At 44.3% G+C, this 21,917-nt stretch overlaps 1 protein-coding gene across 1 annotated transcript in view; it reads right to left on the reverse strand.

Moving 5' to 3' along the window:
* THSD4 (thrombospondin, type I, domain containing 4) overlaps positions 1–21,917 on the reverse strand; it is a gene marked incomplete at its 3' end in the record, with an annotated part of 212,111 nt that overhangs the window by 10,985 nt on the left and 179,209 nt on the right. The window contains exons 3-8 of the mRNA XM_008583255.1: positions 21,588–21,763; positions 18,158–18,254; positions 14,708–14,983; positions 8,353–8,482; positions 7,190–7,394; positions 6,501–6,674 (exon numbers count right to left, since the gene is read on the reverse strand). Coding sequence (XP_008581477.1) covers positions 6,501–6,674; positions 7,190–7,394; positions 8,353–8,482; positions 14,708–14,983; positions 18,158–18,254; positions 21,588–21,763 — 1,058 coding nt within the window. The remainder of the gene's footprint in view (positions 1–6,500; positions 6,675–7,189; positions 7,395–8,352; positions 8,483–14,707; positions 14,984–18,157; positions 18,255–21,587; positions 21,764–21,917) is intronic.

Consider the following 21,917-nt stretch of genomic DNA (forward strand, 5'->3'; position numbering starts at 1 on the left):
TGCATCCAACATGTACATCTTCACCACCATTACCATTCCACATCTTGATTTTTTTTTTTTTAAAGATGACTGGTAAGGGAATGTTAACCCTTGACTTGGTGTTGTCAGCACCACGCTCTCCCAAGTGAGCTAATTGGCCATCCCTATATAGGGATCCGAACCTGTGGCCATATCAGCACCACACTCTCCCAAGTCAGCCATGGGCTGGCCCTACATCTTGACTTTTTGATTTATGTTCAAGTTTTTACCTGGATTCAAAAGTTGACCATTCTTCTGCCTTCTTGCTTCCACGTCTAGCCAACCATTAGGTCTCGCTGATTCTAGTTTAGCCACATTTCTCGTCTCTGTCTGGTCCCTTTCTGCCTGTGGTTCCCAACACCATTTATATTCTTTCCCCAGACACTGGTTGCAGGTTCTTGCTCAGCCTCACTGGCTTTTCTAATGCATTTGGCTTCCAGGTGTTGAGAACTCCATGCTAGCTAAAAAGTCCCTCTGATGCCATCCCATTCCTAACAAAATTCACATATGGACTCCCCCAACTGGCCTTAAAGGTTTCCTACAATATACGACAACTGACCCATTCTTCTAGACTATTTTCCCATTTTTCTATCCTACGTCCTCACACTGGACAGAGCCAGAGTGGCTGCTATTCCTGGATCACAGGAAATGCTCCCAGAGCCTTTGTCCCTGCCATTCCCTCTGCCTGGAACGCTCCTGCCCTTCCCCAGGGCACATCAGAATCCTTTAAAGCTCAGCTCACATGCCATGTCCTCTGTGAAAATTTCCTTAATTGCTTAACCAGAATTCTCATGGCTGTCAATACTCTGTTTTCTTCCTTTGTATTATAGTTATCTGTGTCCTGCTTATTATTATTATTATTGTTTTTCTTTATAGAAGTAGGCTTGGTGAGGGCAGGGACTCTTGAATCATCTTTAACTTCTTCTCAGGTTAGCACCTCACTCATGAGTGAATCATGAATATCAATTGAATAAATGAATATAGACTCAGGACCAACCTTGCTCATTTCTCTTATCAACACTTTCTTTGGCACATGACTAAAGTCCATTCTGTACGTTTGCAGGTCTTGTCTTAAAAGCAGAATGAATGTTTGATTTCTACCAACATTACCATTTAAAAAAATAAATGAAAGAAATAGAATTTTAAATAAAATTTAAGAAGAGGAAAAAAATCCTGCCAACCCCATTTTCTTATCAAAATTTCCATTTTTGTATGCTGCTGTCTAGTTTTGTAAAATTACAGCCCAGCATGAGTAATCGTTTACATGATCATTGCTGAGCTGGGCCTGAATTCTCAGGGAGGAAACTGCCTCTGGAGCAAAGGGCTTGAAGGAGATCAGGACATGCTACCCAAAAATACACCTCTTTAGCATATCGATCATTTTGAACTGAAGACAGGTGAGCAACAGCAGATTCAGGGAGGGATCCCTACTTTACCCCTTTCTTCCTAAGAGCAGGGCATGAATTTCCCATGAGAAAGATGCCCTCCCAGTACCAGGAAGAAGAGAACATTCTTATCACTGGAGTTGGGGAGCTGACTCTAGATGTGTCCACATAAACAAACCTTAATAAAATAACCTTTATCTTCTATTAGTTTCCCTCATATATTCTTAGTCATTTTCCCACAATTTACTGTCCGTAGAAGCCTCAAACCCTTTTCCTTTGTCTAATCACATCTCCACAATTTATCACCCTTTGTTAAAGTAGTATATAAGCACTTGAGTTTAACTGCTTCTTTAGGGTTTTTGCTTCTTTCCTAAGAATCCCTCTCTGCTACATAAAAATATTAACATCATGTAAAATTTGTATGCTTTTCTTCTGTTAATCTTTTGTTAAGTTAATTCACAGGTTACTGTCAGAGAATCTAAAAGCTAGAGGAAAAGTTTTTCCTCCCCTGCAGGCTTACACACACTTTTCCTGACTTTTGCTGTATTTGTAATGTTATTAGAAATCTAAGACAATGAATAGGTTAAAAAAATTTAGGTTAGGGCCGGCCCGGTGGCGCACTGCTACAGTGCGCCGCTTGGGAGCGCAGCGGCGCTCCCACCGAGGGTTCAGATCCCACATACAGACCGGCCACTCACTGGCTGAGCGAGGTGCGGGCGCAACACCGAGGGTTGCGATCCCGTTGCCGGTCCTGGCCCGGTACGGGCGCGACACTGAGGGTTGCGATCCGTTGCCGGTCACGAAAAAAAGACAAAAAGGAAAAAAAAAATTTAGGTTAAAAAAACTCAGGTTAAAAAAATTCTTTGTTGGGCCGGCCTGGTGGCGCACTCGGTAGAGTGCGGTGCTTGGGAGTGCGGTGGCGCTCCCGCTGAGGGTTCAGATCCCATATAGAGACCGGTCTGCTCATTGGTTGAGCGCGGTGCGGGCGCGACACCGAGGGTTGTGATCCCGTTGCCGGTCGCGGTACGGGCACGACACTGAGGGTTGTGATCCCGTTACCGGTCACGAAAAAAGACAAAAGAAAGGAAAAAAAAAATTCTTTGTTAAAATAATTGGGATATTCTAGGCTAAAGGGTTTTTTTGTTTGTTTGTTTTGGCCATGTATAATCTGGTCTTCTTCCTAACATTAAAACTCAAGATATTTAAATTCTCCTGCACAGGGTGCAAAGTAAATCAAATCTCAGTTACCTTCATGTTTCAAACCCTAAGAATATTTCTTTCCAGATAATTTCCCTCTGACTAGCTACCTTAATTTTCTGCTTTCCAAACCAAGTAATACACATAGCCCCATGTGCTTAATTTAAAAGACAAATGTTAAAGACCATGCTAGTGCCAATAGGAAGACATCACATGGATGAGGCCTGTGGAGGAGCTTTACTTTATTATACCAACTACAGGAAATACTGCAATAAATTTAAATTTGAAAGGAGCTACCCACACAGGCCCAGGCCCAGAAAGCCTATCATCAGAAATTATGTAGCAGCGACTAACTTTCAGAGTGAGGCATCAAAACACACCCATTCACTGTTCCTGAAGGAGCTTCCTAAAAGAAAGACCAAATCTGCTCTGGTAGTCAGAAAAGGACCTGACTCCTAATTGAACTTCTGGGCTGATAAAACACAGAAACTCATGGAATTCCTAAGCAACCCTCTGGCGAGGATTGCCTTCTCATTCCAGCAACAGTTAAATGCTAAATTTGGTCCAATTGGCCCCTGAGGGACTATAAGGTTCTAATGACTATTCTTGAACTTCAGTTTTATGCATCTATTTTCTGAAATTTAAATAACTCAATATTTTTTCTTAATTTTTTTCTTGGAAAACTTCCTTGGAAATTAGACATTACAAAACTGAGGCTGGTGGACTTTCTAAATTTTTTTTTCTGTTGTGATTAAAACATACGCATGTGTTTAAACCTGTCATTGATTTGTAGAACTAAAAAGTAAATGATACTTCCATCTGATAAGGTCCATTCTCAATTAAAAGTAGCTGCAAAGATGTTTTTAAGGTGAGTCATTAGGCCAGAAGAACTTTATAGCCCTAGAAATTTAAGAGAAGATTCACAATGGATTTACAGCCTCAATTCGTTTAGTGGAGACGAATTAATTTAAATTGGGCAATGGGATACACTCTGGAGTGTTTGTAAACTTTAACCTTATTTTCTTTGGTCTCTCTTTCTCTCAAGCTCATTGAATTAGAGGCTGTGTCTCGCTCATGCTCAGCACGAGTGATAGGTACTCGATACATATTTATTTGCAGTGAGGAAAAATTGCAGACTGAAGCTTAAGAGTGTGGTTTTTTACATGAAGCAACCACTCCAATGTGGAAGACTGCCATCAGCTGGTCACTCCAGGGCTGAACCTTTTGTAGGACCAACTGGTGGCTCAAAGGCCCAGTACAGACATGGACCCTAAGAAGAATGAAGCAGCCCACAGAAAACCCTACCATGCCAACCTCACCTAGGTCATGGGTTTTAATGTGTTATTCCTTCATGCTCACTCAGCAATGGTACAGTTGAGGAAACTGAGGCTTAGAGAGCGAGCAGCTTGCTCAAGGTCAAATAAGAAATAGGTGGTAGGCACAGAAATGATGCCAAAGCCAGGAAGCTTTCCTCAAACCCAGTAACACCTTTCCCCTCATCTGTTCTGAAATAAGCATGAGCATTTAGGAATAATGATATATTCTGGGGGTATATAAAGCAAAAATTATTTATTTACATCATAGCATCAAACTTACATGATTTAAAACATCTTTTCCAAAAACAACAAAAAAGTTCAATTCTCGCAAGGGAAGAATAAAATGCCATTCCTTGGTCTATTTGTAATTTGAAGTCAAGGGCTAGATTCAGCAAGTACTTATGTGAAAACACAAAGCAAAAGTACATTAAGAGGAAATTTATGAGTCAACATTGGAGTGGAAATAGCTAGTGTGGAAAATCTTTAGGAAATCTATAGGTGGAATTTTATTGTTCTAAATAAACATGGGAGACACACAGAGGAAGGAACCATTGCAGTTTTCTTTTTCCCTAAATAGTTGCTTTTTCTTGTGTCTGAGCTCTGTGCCTTTTTGGAGAGTAGCAAATGTAGAGAGATGGAACTAAATAACTGTAAAGAATCACTGCAATACAACGATTGTAAGAGCTCTCTCAGCTGCTGCTTGAGACTCCGAGTTGAAATAATCTTTCAGGAGAGAAATTTGCCAAATGTATTAAGAGTTCTAAAATCATTCACAACATTTGGCACAAGAATTCCACTTCTTAAACATTATTTTAGAGAAATAAGGAAGGTGCATATAAGGATTTATGTACAAGGACATTTACTGAATATCCTATATAAAGTTGTAAAAAATTAGAAAAAAACCCCAAACGTTTAGAAATAGGGGATTGATTCAATTATAATAGTTCTATAATACCTTATTATTATTAAAAATCATGTCTTACAGGTTTTTAACACCATAAAAATGTTTACAATATATAAGTGAAAAGAGCAGGTGTCAAGATTGTATATACATTATGATTTACATCCTTAAAATATGTACGAGTAGCAAAAAGCTTAGCAGTATAGCTTTAAAAATCTCAAATTATTATCTTTCAGTGGAGAGATTTGGGGCATGCTTTTATAAGAGTTCATATTTTTTGTAATACTGTGTTACTTTATAACCAGAAAAAAAATTAACATTTCATCAAGTTTACCGTGAACACAAACTAAAGCACAAAAGAATCAGTTGAAAGAACTAGGAATGTTGAGCCTGGAGAAGTCACGGAAGGGGTCCCCAAATGGCCCTAGGGCTGCTGTGTAGGGAGAGGGCACTCAGATTTTCTACAGGACAGTGCGAGTTAGCAAGAAACACTTTGGCTCAACATAAAAAGGAAACCTCCCAACACCTGGAGCTATACAAGAAATAGACGTCATTGTCTGGACACAGTGAATTTCTGAGCCTGGTGACCTATGTGAGGGACGCTGCAGAGGATTCCTCACGCTGCAGGGAGGCTGACCAAAGCGACATCGTGTACACCTTCCAGCACTGTTTCCACAACACCATGGGCTACTGTTGGGGCTGGGAGTTCTGGACAACGGGGATACAGGAGCAGAATTGGGGTGAGCTCTGCTGGACTTAACTTCAGGGGCAGAAGTCTGTGTCAGTGGCCACACCTGCAAGGTGGCACTTACTCTCCATTTGGTTCTCTTTAGTTAGAGCCACCCAGTGGCTCATCTGGTACCCATTATAGTCTACTCCTAGGACAGGGACTATAGCTGGCTCTTCATTGTAGGAGCTCTGCACCCAGGGCTCTGCATATGGGGAAATCCAGGGGCTGAGGGGCAGGGGCTGTGTGCCATAAGGTGTGGGGGGTCCACAGGAAAATGAATCACTCCATGACAATCTCCAGGGTGACCTCTGAAGGTGGAGCGAAGGCTGCATTTGCAGGTCTGTCCTTCCTTTCTTTCTGGATAACACTCCCCACTAATATGGAGTATTACAGGGATGAGAGGAATGAAATTAACAGGCATCTTAATTACAACGCGGAGGGAGAGAAAACCTGTGCGAACACTGGCAGCACTACTGCAGACCCTTGTATACGCCTTTGAGGTATTCTTTGACACCTGACACCTGGGACTCCAGGGGAGGCCAGGCTTCTGGGGAGGGGAACAGCATGTACACTGCTTTGAGTCAGTAAGACGCAGGACAGGGACTGCTATTTGCTGAGTGCCTATTATATGCCAGGCACTCACCAGACCTGGGGAAGGTGTGATGTAATTTTTCACTTTATTCAGTATTTCACTATTTAACGATCACGTGGAGTGCTAAGGAGAATTAGGCTCATTTCTTCACACCCGCTCCTCAATCTGGGAGCCCCTCGGTCCTCCTAGAAGGGTAGAAGCCTACAGGGATCCATCTCTGGGCCTTTTTTCCACAGTCAGAGGCCAGCCGGGGGATTCTGAGCTAGGGACTGGGGTCGCTGTGGTGTGGGCACTGGTGGCGCACAGCTGCTGCCCACCAGCCCCGCGGACCTCAGCCCGCCCTCCGCCCGCCACTGCTCACCCTTTCACTCCACTCGGTGAGGAACCAGCTCTTGGCGCAGGGCCCCATGTCGCAGTTCTCGATGTCATTTGGCCGGAGCTTCATGTTGCATTCCTCATCGTCGACCACGTCCCCGAGGTTGCTCACACACTTCACATCGCGGGTCCTCTGTCCCACACCGCAGGGCACTGAGCACTAAAACACAGCAGCTTCCATCAGCGGAACGGGCAGCTTTAGCTCCGAGGACTGTCCTTTGTTCCCGGCCCGCTGTGTTGCCGGGTCACCTGCAATGCATGTAACCTCCTGGGGGAGGACGTGAGCCCCAGAACACATTGCAACCCTTTTCTCTAAACCTTCTCAGATGTCTTGTCTACTGTATCCCCCTGGGCCTCACTTTCTCATCTATAAAATGGGAGAGCAGGACTGGAAGGAGTTGGCTCTACCAGCGGTTGCCAAACTTCACTCCACCATGACACATGAAACAGATGGGGTCTGCCTGTTCACCCCATTTAGGGGTCCCATGGCTCACCCCTAAAGCCAGCTGTGGGTGTTGCACACCAGCCTCAACTCTATTGAGCTCCTGGTGCATCCTACGGTTTGCAAAAACAGCGGTTCAGACACTTCGGGATGGATCCCCACCTGGGGAACTCAGGGTTATCCATCTCTGTTGGGAGAGGGAATTCCAGAGCAGGCTTCCCCACCCCACGTACCGAGGTCCAGTCCGAACGGATCTGCCACTCACTGCAGATCTTGAGCTGGCAGGTGCTGGTGGTCTCAGGCTTCTCCAGGTGCTGGCAGCGGTAGGGCTGCACCGTGAGGCTGCGGTTGGCGTACACCTGGCGGCACAGAACCTGGCGGTGCTGCATGCCCAGGCCACAGGTTTTGCTACACTCTGACCACTCCCCGATGTCCCAGCTAGCTCAGGAAAGAGAGCACGAGAGAGACAGATAACTTCAGTTTTAGCAGGCAGGGAACATGGATCCAAGCCAATTTACACAGAGTCATCAGAATCACTACGGGTGACTCTCTTACTAGACCATTGCTTAAAAGTTTGCCTAATGGTCCTCTGACTCCTTAAAGGAAGGTAACTTTGTTCAACATGCTATTTCCCACTGACTAAGGCCCAGATTCTGTAAAAAATTACAGAAAACTCAGAAGATCCAAATGATTTTTATCTAGTAAAAAAAGAAACAAAACTTCAAAAGTTAGTTTTATTATCCCGTAGAACATTAAGCTACTTGGGAACTAAGAAATCTAATTCCGGTGTTCTTTATTTGTCATTAACTATTTTCCTATCAGTTTCGCATACTCCGTTATCCAGCTCCATTATTACTTGGTTAAATGAGACATTAGCACATGCTCATTATGTATTTGAAGAAGAATTACATTTTTATTACTCTTAGAATTAGATTTTGACCCTTTTGGGGCCTTTTCCCTCTGTTCTTCCGCAAGTGTCCTATTTATCATTTAATGACCAGTCCAAGACCTCTCCCAGGACATTTTTTCCTGACTTCTCCATACTGATGCTTTCATGACTTTCATTAGCCTCTCTTTGTCCACAGGTCACCTCCAACCCTGACTACACTGGATTCACATTGCTCCCTCTTTGTTTTCCATACCAGGCTAAAACCGAATTGCTCCAATTTTCCAAAGGGAGGGCTTCCTGGAGTGTGCTGACTTGCTACGGGCATCAGCTCCTGAATTTATCCTCAAAGACAGGTACACTTGCTAAACAGACTGCACAGTCCAAGACTTATGTTTCTAAATCAAATTTAGACTGATTTAAAAATTAGGTTACATCCGCTACTAACAGCCTATGCACATGCAACCAGAAGACTGAGTAACAGGTGACCTCAACAGAGAGGCATCTTACAAGGCTGGGCAGGGGAAGAGGTTGCAGGGCTCCTCCTCGGGGGTTGGCTTCATGCTGGAGTCGCAGTAGCTCTCAGGAACCTCTTCATGAGTGTTTCTGTGCACACAGCGAAAAATAGGATACTGCGATCCTGCAGTGACAAAGAGAATGGCTGAAGGACAGTCCCACGCATGGTGGACATGCGCAGACTCAGGTGCTGATGGAGACAGGGCACTGAAACAGTGAGGACTGTTCACACATACACACACACTCCTTTCCCTTCGTGAGTTTATACACACCTGCCTCACAAGGGCTCTGCCAGGAACTGTGGGGTTGCAAAGAAGAGTCAGAAACAGTTCCTGTCCTCAAAGAGCTTATAATCTATTTGTGGACATGGTTTGTACGTGTTTAAGGCAGAGAAAAACAATTTTCATAACAGTTCAAGATAACAAAAGAGAGATCACTCAGCAAGGGAGTGATTATAAAATAACACGAACAGTAACTTTTCAAAGGTTCTCTGGAGGCATAAGAGAGAAAATGTCCTGGAGGGCCAAGCTAGGTCCTAGAGAAAGGGTTGGGCTTGGGTAGGTGTGTGCATGTATGTACTGGAGAAATGGGGCTGTCCAGGTCACTAAACTGGAATAAAAGTGCCCGCTCAACAAACTGGGCTGCTATACCAGGTAGGTTTAAGAGACAGTTAGGTGGAAGCAGAGAAGTAAGAAGATTCAAGACAGGGTAGATGAGCAGTTGCCTTCCCGCTTTGTAAAGCATTTTACACATTCCTCTAATAAAGTACCAATCCAACGGTGTTTCAGTTATCAGAGGAAATGTCTGCTTCCACGAAACAGTGAGCTTCTCAGGGCCAGGACTAGTTCTTGCTCATCTCTGTAAATCCGGTACCTAGCAGAGGAGCAGGTGCTCAGTACAAGTTTGTTGAGTGAATATTTATCAGAGGTCAAATACTTGTCTTTATTACTGTGCTAAACTAATACTAACAGACTCAAGATTTTTGTTTTAAATACACAGCCTCGTTTCATTGGCTTAATAAGGGTAAATCTACTTTGAATCAAAAACGATAATTTGTTAAGTGGAATTTCTAGATCTCAATGGGGAAAAAAAGAAAAAAAAGACAAGTCAATTCTGCCTTCTTCTCTCTGCTGCTGCCTGGTAGCAGCACTGAAGCATTACTGATGGGCGTTTACGAAGTGAGAGATGTAACCCAGCGACCGGCCGTCTGAACCAGCCATCTGAAGATGCTTCTTCACAAATAACTGTCGACCCCACAGTCTAGGCCTGCACACAATTCCTGCTGGGAAGAACACTGTGATTTATTCTACAATTCTGTCTTATCTCTGTTGCTAATTGGCCGGGCATTTTCTGAAACTCCAACTTGTTGCAATTTTAACTGTACCGAGAAGGACAACTTTTAACATAAGTTCTCAATATTTCATCAGCCAGGAAAGAGTTTCAATGATTCTTGGAGGTGACCTTGTATGACACACTGGGCAGAGGGTAGTTCTTGTAAGAAACTTGACAGTTTGTAAGGCAGTTTTGAATCTGAAACGATCATTTGTTTAAATTATTCTGGCAGGAAAAATGTATAGTATAACTATAACTTGAGACCATTATTCAAAATAATGTTCCAATTTAGCATAATTATAAGCTGAGGAAAAAGCAGTACTGATTGCAAAATTAATGGGAAGCAAAAACTTTTGTGGTATTAAATTTTGTCCAGCTACATATCTCCTTCCATTAAATAGAAGAGATTTTTAATTAAATTCAACAAATAGTAAGCACATTGTGCTGAGTTATAAAGATGAATAAGGTTGGGTTCACAGCTTGCACTGTACCCATTTTGGACTCAGCTGTTAAGAGATTAAATAAAGATCTTGTTTAGCCTATTCCTTTCCTTCCACACAGAGTGGGTTTAACTTTTCCACTTGCAAGTTTGAGAATTGGAAAGCAAAATTAGCTACCCCAACCACTTGGCACTCAAGTAAGGGGAAATATAATATTTTAGATATTTAAATGGATATAGGATACCATAGGAATGCTCTGTGCCTTGCAAAGATGGGTCCTGCTTGGGGTGGTTTGGCACGTGGCCTGCCTTCTCCCCCCCTTTTACTGCCCTTACATGTATTGTCCATGGCCCAGCTCCACACACATAAGCCAAGGAAATGAAGTCAGAGGATCTCTGTCTCTCTGGTGGTGACAAAATACCACATCTACAACTCTTGACTCCAGTGATTGCAATGGTTTCTTTCCTCAGTTTTAATATCTGCAGGAAGGGATGCTCTCACTCGAAATGGCACCCGGCCACCTCCCACGTTCAATTATTCCTCTAATTGCTAGCAAGCAAGAACAGGGCATGAGGTCAAGTGCTGGTTGGGCTTCAGGCAGCAGGAAAAATCTGGGATCAGTTTGGTTGGCTTGTATGTGGGCATGGTGATCAGAATAGAAGTATGTTATGTTGGAGAAGGAACTGTACCACGGGTAATCAGGAGACAATAAATGGGTAAGTCAGTGAGTTCAGGGGATAGCGTGGAGGTCAGTGGGACATTATAGAGAGAGAAACAAAAGAAGGAGAGAAAAAATGAATTAACTCTAGACTTGGAACTCCAGGAATCAATTGAGCCAAGCCAAGAGTTTGACAGAGGTCTGGGCAATGACCATGTTGAGTGTGGGCCATTCTTAGACACCTGGCAACAAGGTCCCTCCCTGAGATGATGACATCACGATGCTGAAAGCATTTACAAAGAGAGAAAGTGAGCGGCATAGAAATGTGTGGTGTGGTTAGCCAGACCGGGAAGGACTGGAGCAGAGCTTGGGAGAGGGACCGTAAGTGGACAAACGATGAGATCTCAAGGGGAATGGACTTGAGTTGGCAGCACAGGCTTGGACCTTCTTGGTCACAGCATACTTGTCACTACTGTTGATGACCGTGAGGTGAGCTACTTGCTTAGCACATCCACATCGCCTCCCCTGCCCTGCACGTCTGATGCCATCACTGCCTGTGAGTAGAGACGGGGCACCCACGGGCTGCTGCAAGGGAGCTAGGATTACCAAAGAAGGGAGGCTATGGGAATAATTCATCTCTGTTTTTGTTTTATTTCCAAGGCACCTCTTCCGTATCTCTTTGTCCCGAGAACAAGTGCTGTCTACCAGGATAAAGAAGAGGATGGATGTGTGACAGTGGACATTCTGATTGGCAGATGCCACGTGTGTCTGTACTTGCACATGTGGGTATATACAGGCTAAATATTTTAAATGGATAGTATGGATGCTGAATCCCATACCTCACAATCCAGTAAGAGTCTGTGTGTGTATATCTACAATGCAAAGGAGAAATGCTATCTTAAAAGACTAAGCAAAATCATAAGAAAATCTAGAGAAAAAGATTGTTCAGTTTTGAATATGTAAACCCATATTCTTTATACCACTGATAGAACATGGTTAAAGGCAGTAATTGACTTGTATATCTAGGATATAATGAAGATGTGAAAACTACCATAGTATCTTTTCCAGTAGCCCATATCTTCCGCATTTGAAATGTGGTGATGACGTATTCATTTATTCGAGAAACACTGGAAGACTGCCTACTTTGTGATATCAAGTGCAGAGGTTGCTAAGTGTACATATACTCATGGAGGCAGTCAAGCCAATCATGACTGGGACAGAAATGTGTCCTCAACTGCTGTGAGGCCCCCAGGAAGAAGTGCCTACCTGGGCCTTGCAGAATCAGGAAGGCTTCACAGCGGAGGTGGTATCTGAGCTTGGAGTGTGAGCAGGAGTTTGCTGGCCAGATACCAGGGAATACTGAGGGAGGGAGATTTTTTACCACAGCGTGGAGCCCACAGCCTGGGCTGGGTTGGGGGGCAAAATAACCACAACCTTTGCATACAGGGGTCTCGCCATCATGTCTGGTACAGAAAAGGCAGAGACCTGTTGAACGACCGCCTGGATGAGTAAGTGGCGTCTGTGCAGTGAGCACAGGACTGTGAGAGGTGTGAAGGACGAGTTGGCAAAGCACACATGCTTCTGTCCTCACTTCATCCACAGTGCAGTGCCTTGTGATCTCTGGACAGGATGGAAGAAAATCTTCCACACATGCCACCCTCGATATAAAACTACACAATGACAACTTTCACCCTTTTTACAATTTTCACCCTTTTTACAACTTTCCCTGCTTTCACCTAGTTCTGAGTGTAGCTGGTTCCTTTAATGGGCATCGCACCACTACCTAAATGGTATGAAACTTAATAATACGTTTTGATCTTGGGTTCCTATATTAATTATATTACATACTGCTTACCTCTATAATGTCATGGACAGATTCTCACTAAAATGATTTTGGCTTTAATGCAGAATTATTTCTAGTTTTCTGCCTCTGTCAAGACACATTTTACAGGCATTTAATTTTCCCTCACAAAGCTTATATAAGAAGTTGGTCCAATGATTCTCTGGTCCACATTCTTTGCATGTGTATTAAGTATGAGCACAATAAAATTTGCACAATAAAGCCTCTGTAAACCACCAGACCAGTTACCAAGTCATTATGGAATGTGCAGAGGCTCTAGGCAGCTCCAGCTCCGAAGAACCAAAGACCTAAGTTCTGCTCTCAAAAGCCACTAAAGCCAATGCTTTTATGAAAACGATAAAAGCTTTAGAAATTGTGGGAGGTTTTTCCACAAAAACTTTTGCTAATTTTGTCAAAGTTACCAAATTTTGAACTCTCAGATATAAGTTTCTTGAAGGAAAAAACCCTCCAAAACCCCACAAACAACCCCAAACCAGTACGCTGGGAGTATCACACATTTTCCCAATTTGCAGAGAGTCCTGGGAGATACAGCGTTTCTGTTTCTATAGTAACCTCCCCTCAAAGAACAGATGTTTTAGGGGAATAATTAGGACTCTACTACAAACAGGAGGCTTTTATCATATACATGAAGGAAATTATAACTACACAGTTCACAGATGGATCCTTACAATGAGGATCTAAGTCACCTTAAAACCGCAGCACCAACCCAGGTACACCAACGCAGAACTTCAGATAAGGGGTTTCTGAACACTACATTCCACATTGATCTTAACTTGGGAGTTTTCTAGGAAACAGGCCCCTGTGTCCACTTCACAGCCAGATGTAACCCCTTTACACACAGCCATGCTTTGCTTTGAGCCTGTCAAAACTCTGCTTTAAATTTCACCTAAACACCCTTCTCCCAAATCTACCACTCTCTTTTCTTTTGTCTGGAGACACGCCCCATGCTTGCTCTGGTGTATGGCCTCCCTTGTTGCAAGGAGTCAATAAACCTGACTTTGTCAGGCTACAGATTTGTCCCTGGTGGTCCTAGGTACTTGGGTTAAGATAATGGATGAATCCAGGATTAAGGTTTTACTGGGAGAGAATACACAGGACTTGTGTCGGTGAGTGTCAAAGCTAGCTAACCAACACTCCAAGGTCCAAAAGTATGTTTTTTCTGAAATCCTTAGACTTGAGAATGAGTTTCAACTGGCATTTGTGTAGGTCTTCCACAACCTTTACTTGGACATCAACATTTAGCCCTTGAAGTATGTGAGTGTATTCTGTGATTATTAATGAACATGTGTGTGCAGGAAAGGGTTCACTCAGCAGGCCTGGGTTGCTCAAACCCTGCACATCCAAAGAAAGGCCTGTCTTCATGACTGGCCCTTGACCAACTCCTGGGAGATAACCTCTAATCCCTTGGAATATCCTTCCTGACAAGAGTGTTTTTCTATCCTTGAGTTCCTAGGCCATGCTGTATTGATCTGACAAGATAGTTTATGCTAACAATGTGATTTATACTGAATGCATGTTTTTGTATGTCTGAGGCCTTGGGCTGTGTTGTATTAGTTTGACCATGAGGGTGCTAAAGGCTGAGTAGCTAGTGTCAGTCACGTGGGAGCTGCATGCCTATGTGACTGACCCCAGTAAAAACCCTGGATACCAAAGCTCGGGTGAGTGTTTCTGGTTGGCAGTACTTGACACGCATTGTCACACGTCATTGTTGGGAGAATTGAGTGTGTCCCTGTCTGACTCTGCTGGGAGGGGAGACCTGGGAGCTGGCATCTGGTCTCTCCTGGACTTTGCCCATGTGCCTTTTCCCTTTGCTGATTCTGATCTGTATCCTTTTATTGCAATAGATTGTAATCAGGATCACAACAGCTTTTCTGAGTCTTGTAAATCCTTCTAGAGGATCGCTGAGCCTGAGGATGGTACCCCAACACAATGTGTCACAGTAATGAGCCGTCTCACAGCCGTCTCATGGAGGTGAGGGCTGTCATGTCCCCTGGGCCCTTCCACACATTTCTCGATTGGGGATCTGCAGGGACCCTCCTGTCCTGCACACAGGCTCACCTTTCCCACAGGTTGTGGAGCACTCTGTTGTCCCCAGCTGCTTCCAATTATGATCCCGGCTTCGCCTTGGGGGCTGTGGTGCTGGTGGCACCAAACTGTCTGGTCGATGGGAAGAAAATCTATCTGGATGCCTGACCGGGAAGGTCTGCGCAGACTCTGAGGTGAACATTTCAGGTGCCTCACCATGAACGTCTTCCTTCTCCTCATGTCTCTCTTTCCCTTCTCCGTCCTCCTGGCTCCTACCTTCTGTCACCAGCTGGCCATTGAAGGGTTCCCCTAGGAGAGGCAAGTGCACACACATACAGAAGCAAGATCAGTTTGGACATTGAGTTGAAAGAGGAAATTGCTTCAACATTAGAGATTATGTAGCATAAGATCATTTCTAATTCACAGCACATACATTTAAAATAAGCAGACACTAATTTCCCTAATATCCAAAACATTACTAAAAATCAATAAGAAAAGGATGAATATCCCAGTAGGAAAGTAGGCAAAGACCATGGAGAGGCAGTTCACATTAAAAAAAAAATACGAACAGCCAAAGGTAATACAAAAATTCTCAATTTCATTCATAATTAAAGAACTACATATGAAATGAACAACAAAATCTCTGTTTACCTAACAATAAGGATTAGACAGTTTGGAAATCCTTAAATCAGTAAACCCCTTGTTGAAGGTGCAGAAAAACACACTTTCATATACTGGATGAGCCTGCAAATAGACGCAAATTTTTGGAGAGCAATTTGACACTGTCTACCCAAATTAAAAAGCACATATCCTTTGACTTAGTGATTCAATTTCTAGGACATTTGTCATACAAATATTCTCATTCTTTTACATAAAGCTGTAATACAAGTATTGTCACTAAAGCATTATTTAAAACAGCAAAACAGTAGAAGAGATTTAAATGTTTGCTACTGATACAGGTTAAAATACATTATGCTATAACTACACAATGGAACAGTACTAGTATGTGATTTTTGAAAAGAATGCAGAAAATATATGTTCTGGCCTGGAGATATGACTCTGATATGCCATTTGGTGAAAGAACAAGGCATAACACACACACACACACACGTGCACAGATGTGGCAGGTCACTTTTTGAGATATTAATCTGTGTTCTGTTCTCTTTGTTCCTTCTCCTGCAGTCCAGAAGAGTAGCCAAGCCTTTAGTTTTTTTTGCAGAGGAAAAAGCGAAAGCTGCATGACGTGGTAGCTCTCCCTTCCCAAAGGGCAAGCCTAGGCTCTCAGTAAGGGTAAGGCGGATGGCCTGGGGGGGGCCGACCGAGGGGGGGAGGGGAGAGAGAGAGAGAGAGAGAATGTTTCCAAGGCAGAGCAGAGGTAGGAGTCTGAGGTTTTGGGCTTCTGAACATCATGAACCCTTGAGTGTGCCAGGCTAACTGCAATACTTCATGGTTTAAAATATATTATATGTAAATTAGGCCAACAGAATCAAGACCAGGCATATTGATATAAATGAGACTGTCCAAGATACTACCAGACGAAAACATTTTCTTCATCTTTTCAGTACGTTGTATGTGCTGGGCACTGCACTGGGATGGACACCTAATTTATTCAGTCTCCCCTCTCACTCCCCAAAACACCACCTTTGAATGTAGTTTTTTTTTTCTCTTTATCTTGTAGACTGGGAATGTGTTCAGAGAAGTTACTGACTTGCCTGAGGGTGCACAGCATGAACGTGCCAGGGCTGTGTTCAAACTCTGGCCTCCTGACCGTGTTGGCATGGGGATGAAGCCTGGTTTATAACCCCTCCTCACCAACATTTTACAGTTGACCCCTTCTGGGCCTGCCTTGTCCTAGGCAGCTGATCCCAAGACCCCCATGCTACCCATTAGGGCTGTTATCAGTCATCATCATCATCCTGTTTGATTTCAAACAGTCTGTCCAATTGTCCCTATATATCAGCAACAGACCCAGTAATCCCAATATTTTGTATCTACACTTGGTTTCTCAGACTGTGTATTGCTCCTGGAAATGTCATAAAAATTCCCTGCTGAGCTCAGTGTGCTGACTAGGAGTCTGGACAACATAACACTCCATGTGCTGGGCACACACCAGGCTGTTGTCTCCAGGCAGCTAGGTGGCTCCTCCTCAACCTGTGACAATCAGATAACCTGGTTATCCAAGCGAATATGAGCCAGGAGAAGGGTAGACAAGCCAGATCTGGCATCCGTCCCCTCCCTTTCTAGGACAGGCATTGGACCAGGTAACCTCTAGGCAGTACAACAAGACAGGGTCTAGTCACACTGGCTGGCCTGAAGTCACTGCCCAGGTGTGGGACCTGAACAAGTAACAATCTCCCTAAGCTCCCATTTCTTTATGAGTCTGATAACAATACCCCCCTCTGTGCAGTGTTGTGAGAATTCAATGACTTAATCTATGTACAGTGCTCAGCACAGTGTCTGGCACACAGCAAGGAGTCAGTGCATGTGAGCTAATAGTATTAATATGTCTGCGGACCTTCCTGCTCTAAAGAAGGAAAAGATGATCTCCATTTGGGTGGTGGGCTCCACATCATCTGGTGGGGAAATATCTGCAGAGCCAGAGAACCGTTCCGTACCCAGCACCAGTGGAAGCTGCCTGCTCCGTCTAGAAGCGGAGCCTACTGGGAAGACCCCAGGTGGACTGTTAGATGTGAACTCGTTATTCTTTTCTTATGGATCAAGAGAAAAGGCATATAGTAAACAGATAATGGCCCCGCAAAGATGTCCATGTCCTAATCCCTGGAACCTGTGAATATGTTACCTTATATTGGCAAAAAGAACTTTGCACATGTGATTAAATTAAGGGTTTTGAGATGGAGAGATTATCCTGGATTATCTGGGGTGGGCCCAATATCATCTCCAGGGTCCTTATACAGGAAGGAGAGAAGAGGCTGAGACATGACGACGGAAGAGGCCAGAGTCAGACGGAGATTTGCAGACGCTGCCTCGCTGGCCGTGAAGATGGGGGACGCACCAGGAACCACGGAAGGCGGGTGGTCTCTAGAAGCTGAAAACGGCCAGGAAATGGTTCTCTGCTAGGGCTTCCGGAGAGTGTGTGGCCCTGCTGATACCCTGGTTTTGGCCTAGTGAAACCCATTTCAGACTTCTAACGTCCAGACTGTAAGATAGCAAACTTGTGTTGTTTTAAGCCATCAAATTTGAATTAACTTGCTGCAGCAGCAACAGGAAACTGACAGAAGGAATGTGGAAGTGGCAGACCCAGGATGCTCACTTCGATTTTGAATCTAGTGAATGAAACGGTCTTATCAGTGAAGGCTCAGACCAGTGGTGAGACACGCTCTGATAACAAGGCCCTGACTTTCAAATACGTGTCCATAGGTTTTCTCGGTGTCGATCGAGAGACAGAGGGCAGATGCACAAGTAGAGAGAGAGGGCTTTGCGAGGAAATGACCTACAGTGCTTGGCAGCAACACAGGGACTTACCTGGTCTCCTGTGAGGCGGCACCTGAGGACTGATGGCATTAGTCCCCATGATGACATACTCGTAGTGGACTCCTGGGTTGGGCTGTTGGTGTATCATCTGACAACACAAAAGTCAATGTTACCGCACGTGGCACGCATCACACCCCCCTCCTGCTGCTGTGGGTTCAGTGGTGTAAGTGGAACTACCTATAATTGAGTGGTTGATTCACACGCAGTACTATCACTGTGAGCCTGCGGAAGATCAAAGGAAGTTATTTCCAGATGGCTTTTCATCAATTGCTTTCAAAGAATGAAGAACTTAGTCTTCGAGAGAATCAGAAGAAAACTAGACTAAGAGTTGATAAAGTATAAATTCCAATAGGAAGACAGGGGCAATGGTAGCAGGACTCTGCTGTGGGCTCCCGCCCCTCCGACACCACGGATTGCATTAGATTTTGCTCAGTGCTCCCAAAATGTCCCGAATAGATAAATAGGTTTGCCCCGCAGGAGAACCTGTTTGAACACTAGGTGGCAAGACAGTCACTCAAACAAGGACCAGACCTTGGCAGAGCCAGCTGGGAATCCTTTAGTTTCCTTCAAAGTCCTCTACCTGCCCGCAATGCTGGTTCAAGGTCTGCCCCAGTCCTCTCCCTCGTTGGCTGTCTGGGTCCCACCCCCTCTCATCCATGCAAAACCCCAGAACCACAGAGATGGGGTCAGGAAAACAAGGTAAAAGGGAAGTAAGAATCCCAGGGTCATGTTCTCTCAGGAACCAAGGACAAAAACAGGACAGTCAGCAGGAAGCTACACAGGAGTGTGCGAGTCAGCAGCTGAACACTGCCCGGGACAGAAACCAGTACAACCGATGAGCACGGCCCAGCAGAACAGCTCCCTCCCTACAGGCTTTGGAGCACAAAGTCCTTCATGCCCCTGGCTTTCGTGGTGGGAAGCAGGGTGGTGGGCTAAACACAGCAGTCGACAAGAATCTACAGTGTGAATATGTGCAAAGCCAGGAGACACTGTCCCATTTTGCTATTTCTGTCTCTACTGCTTTATAAAGTAGCTCTCCTGCTATGAGCTGTGTAACAGAGAGCAAGTCCCTCAGTCCCACAGATTTTGATTTCTTCATCCAGAGGAGGTTAAAATCACAGCAGATCTCTTAGGTCCTTTCTAGCTAAAAGCATGTCTGAGCCACTCCTGCATGGGGGGCCCTGTGTTTATTCTTTCCCTTTAATCCATAATCTCTTGCCCCTACTTGTGAAATGGGTCTCCATTCTATAAATCACCCAAAGGAAGGCAGACATGAGAACACTGGGCTCTTTACACGTAGGAACCACTACCAAACCATCGGCATTGCGGAAACGTGGTGGTGAGCACGGAACCCCTGAGGGACACAGTGTGTGACCTGGGGTTCCTGCGGTCTCCCCTCATCTCTCACTTCCCTTTTCACACAATCGGCCACTCAGTCTGAGGCTGAAAATTCTCCCTATGTCTCCTGTGCCTGTCCTGTGTGAGCATTCTGCCAGCGCAAACCTTGCCCCTGTATGTAATTATTGTTGGCTGCCATTCCTAGGCCACCCACGTAGGCCTCTAACAAGCTGAGAGATCTTACCTCTGATGCCATTCGAAATCTGCCCAGAGTTCACCAACCAACTGAATGGTCTAAAAAAGTCCAAAATTAACTACAACAAGGACTCCTTTGTAATTTCAAGTTCACTAGGCCCAAGAGGAATGGACGTAGAACTGAATAGCTCGAGGACTAACAACAATGCAACTAATAACGTTCCTAAAGCTCTGACACAGCAAATACCATGGAGATGAGAATGGACTTGGGACGGCAAAAGTACGTACATTTATGGGCGAACTCATTCTTTCTATCCAAACGTTATTTCAAGCTTTTATTTCTTGTCACCCTTTATTTCCTGATCCTTTGAGAAGACTGGATTCTAGCGGTTTCTTTTAAAAACAATGTGATATTGTGAAAATACAAAATATGTATTTGCTCTTCATGCTCAGCTCCTGACATACAACTCCTAAAGTTCTTAGACAAAATGATCAGTCTTTTCAGATGCTGATGATAGCTGGCAGCCCCCAGGCAAGACCAAAGTGAGACTTTCAGTCCCACTCCCCAACCTCCAGGGAAGGCAGAGGGGCCAAAGGTTAAGTCGATCACCAGTGGCCAATGATTTAATCAATCAAGCCTATATAATGAAGCCTGTATAAACACCCAAGAGGTCCAGGTCTGGAGAGCTTCTGCACAGCTGAACTCATCTGCCTGCTGGGAGGGTGGCATTCCCCAAGTCCATGGGAACGGAAGTCCTGCACTCGGGACCCTTCCAGATCTCTTCATCTGGCTGTTTATTTGCATCCTTTAAAATATCCTTTGGATGGGCAAATGTAAGTAAGTGTTACCTTGAGTTCTGTGAGCCCCTCTGCAAATTAATTGAACCCACCCTGATTTATAGCTGATCAGTCAGAAGTTCCAGAGGCCTGGACTTGCGACTGGCATCTGAAGTGGGGGCAGTCTTGGGGACTGAGCCCTCAACCTGTGGGATCTGACACTATCTCTGGGTGGATAGTGTCGGAATTGAATTGGAGGACACCCCGCTGGTGCCCGCTGGGGACTGGTTGCTTGTCTGCTTGTCAGTGGGGAGAAGTCCCCACACAGAAGTCTGTCGTCTGTGTGGACTGTTGTTGAGTAAGAGTGTAGAGGAATGACAGTGTTTGTTTTTCACACTCACACATACAAATAAGGACCATTTTTAACTCTTGGGCAACTTAAGATTTTAGTTTCATGTAAAGTAAATAAAAATTCTGTCTTCTGTGAAGCAGGCAACTTCCAATAAACCTCCATATTGTTATCCAAGCTTTATTGTTTCATCTGGAGTACTCTGGAGTTCTCGTTTCTTCACTTACTTTAATAGAGTTTGAAGAGGATTGGGAACTGTGAGCGGTCTTGCTTTAAGGCATTTGCTTTCTTTTGCCATAAAAAGAAAACATGCCAAATTAGCATTAGGAGGAAAGTGCCTGGAGGAGATCCAACACTCATGAAATAAAGGATGTGTTTTGCCTCTGATTTGGTTCAACAAGTAAAATTGGTTTTACTGGGTCAATAAACTCAGAGGGTAATAAGCATCTGGTAGAATTTAAGGTTTCTATGAGCTAGGTATGTGCTCTGATTTGGTTCAACAAGTAAAATTGGTTTTACTGGGTCAATAAACTCAGAGGGTAATAAACATCTGGTAGAATTTAAGGTTTCTATGAGCTAGGTATGTTCAGAGGTAAATGGCAAAGATGAATGCCAAGCATTTAAGGGGTACCTCAAACAGGCTCCGCTCAAGTGATTTTATTGAGCACGGGCAATGATTGGTTGCTTATTGGTTCTAAGTGTGTTCCTTAGAAGCAACAAGATACAAAATCCAGAGAACAGTCCAGAAACATTCAAACTCACATAGACATCCAAGATCTCGTTAGTGGGACCTTCAGCCAAAAAGGACTCTCCCGCAGTGCTCGAAATCTCATTGGGGCGCTTGTAGGTGAACATCGTCCCTCCACCCTCATATTTTCCGGGACGGTCGATTGCCCAGTTCCCGTTGATGATGGAGCGGCCAGAACGACTCCTCAAGGCTGTTGAGAAAAATGAGACAGTTCCTTGGGTAAGCTTAGGATGTGCACAGGAAACTTTACGGACTCCCCCCGTCACTGACCTATTCATTCATCAGGGTTTTTTGTTAGGATCCACTGAGAGCCAGGCACTGATCTAGACCCTGGGGCACGATTC

Source organism: Galeopterus variegatus, unplaced genomic scaffold (assembly GCF_000696425.1).
Source record: "Galeopterus variegatus unplaced genomic scaffold, G_variegatus-3.0.2 Scaffold2873, whole genome shotgun sequence".
Taxonomy (NCBI): Eukaryota; Metazoa; Chordata; class Mammalia; order Dermoptera; family Cynocephalidae; genus Galeopterus; species Galeopterus variegatus.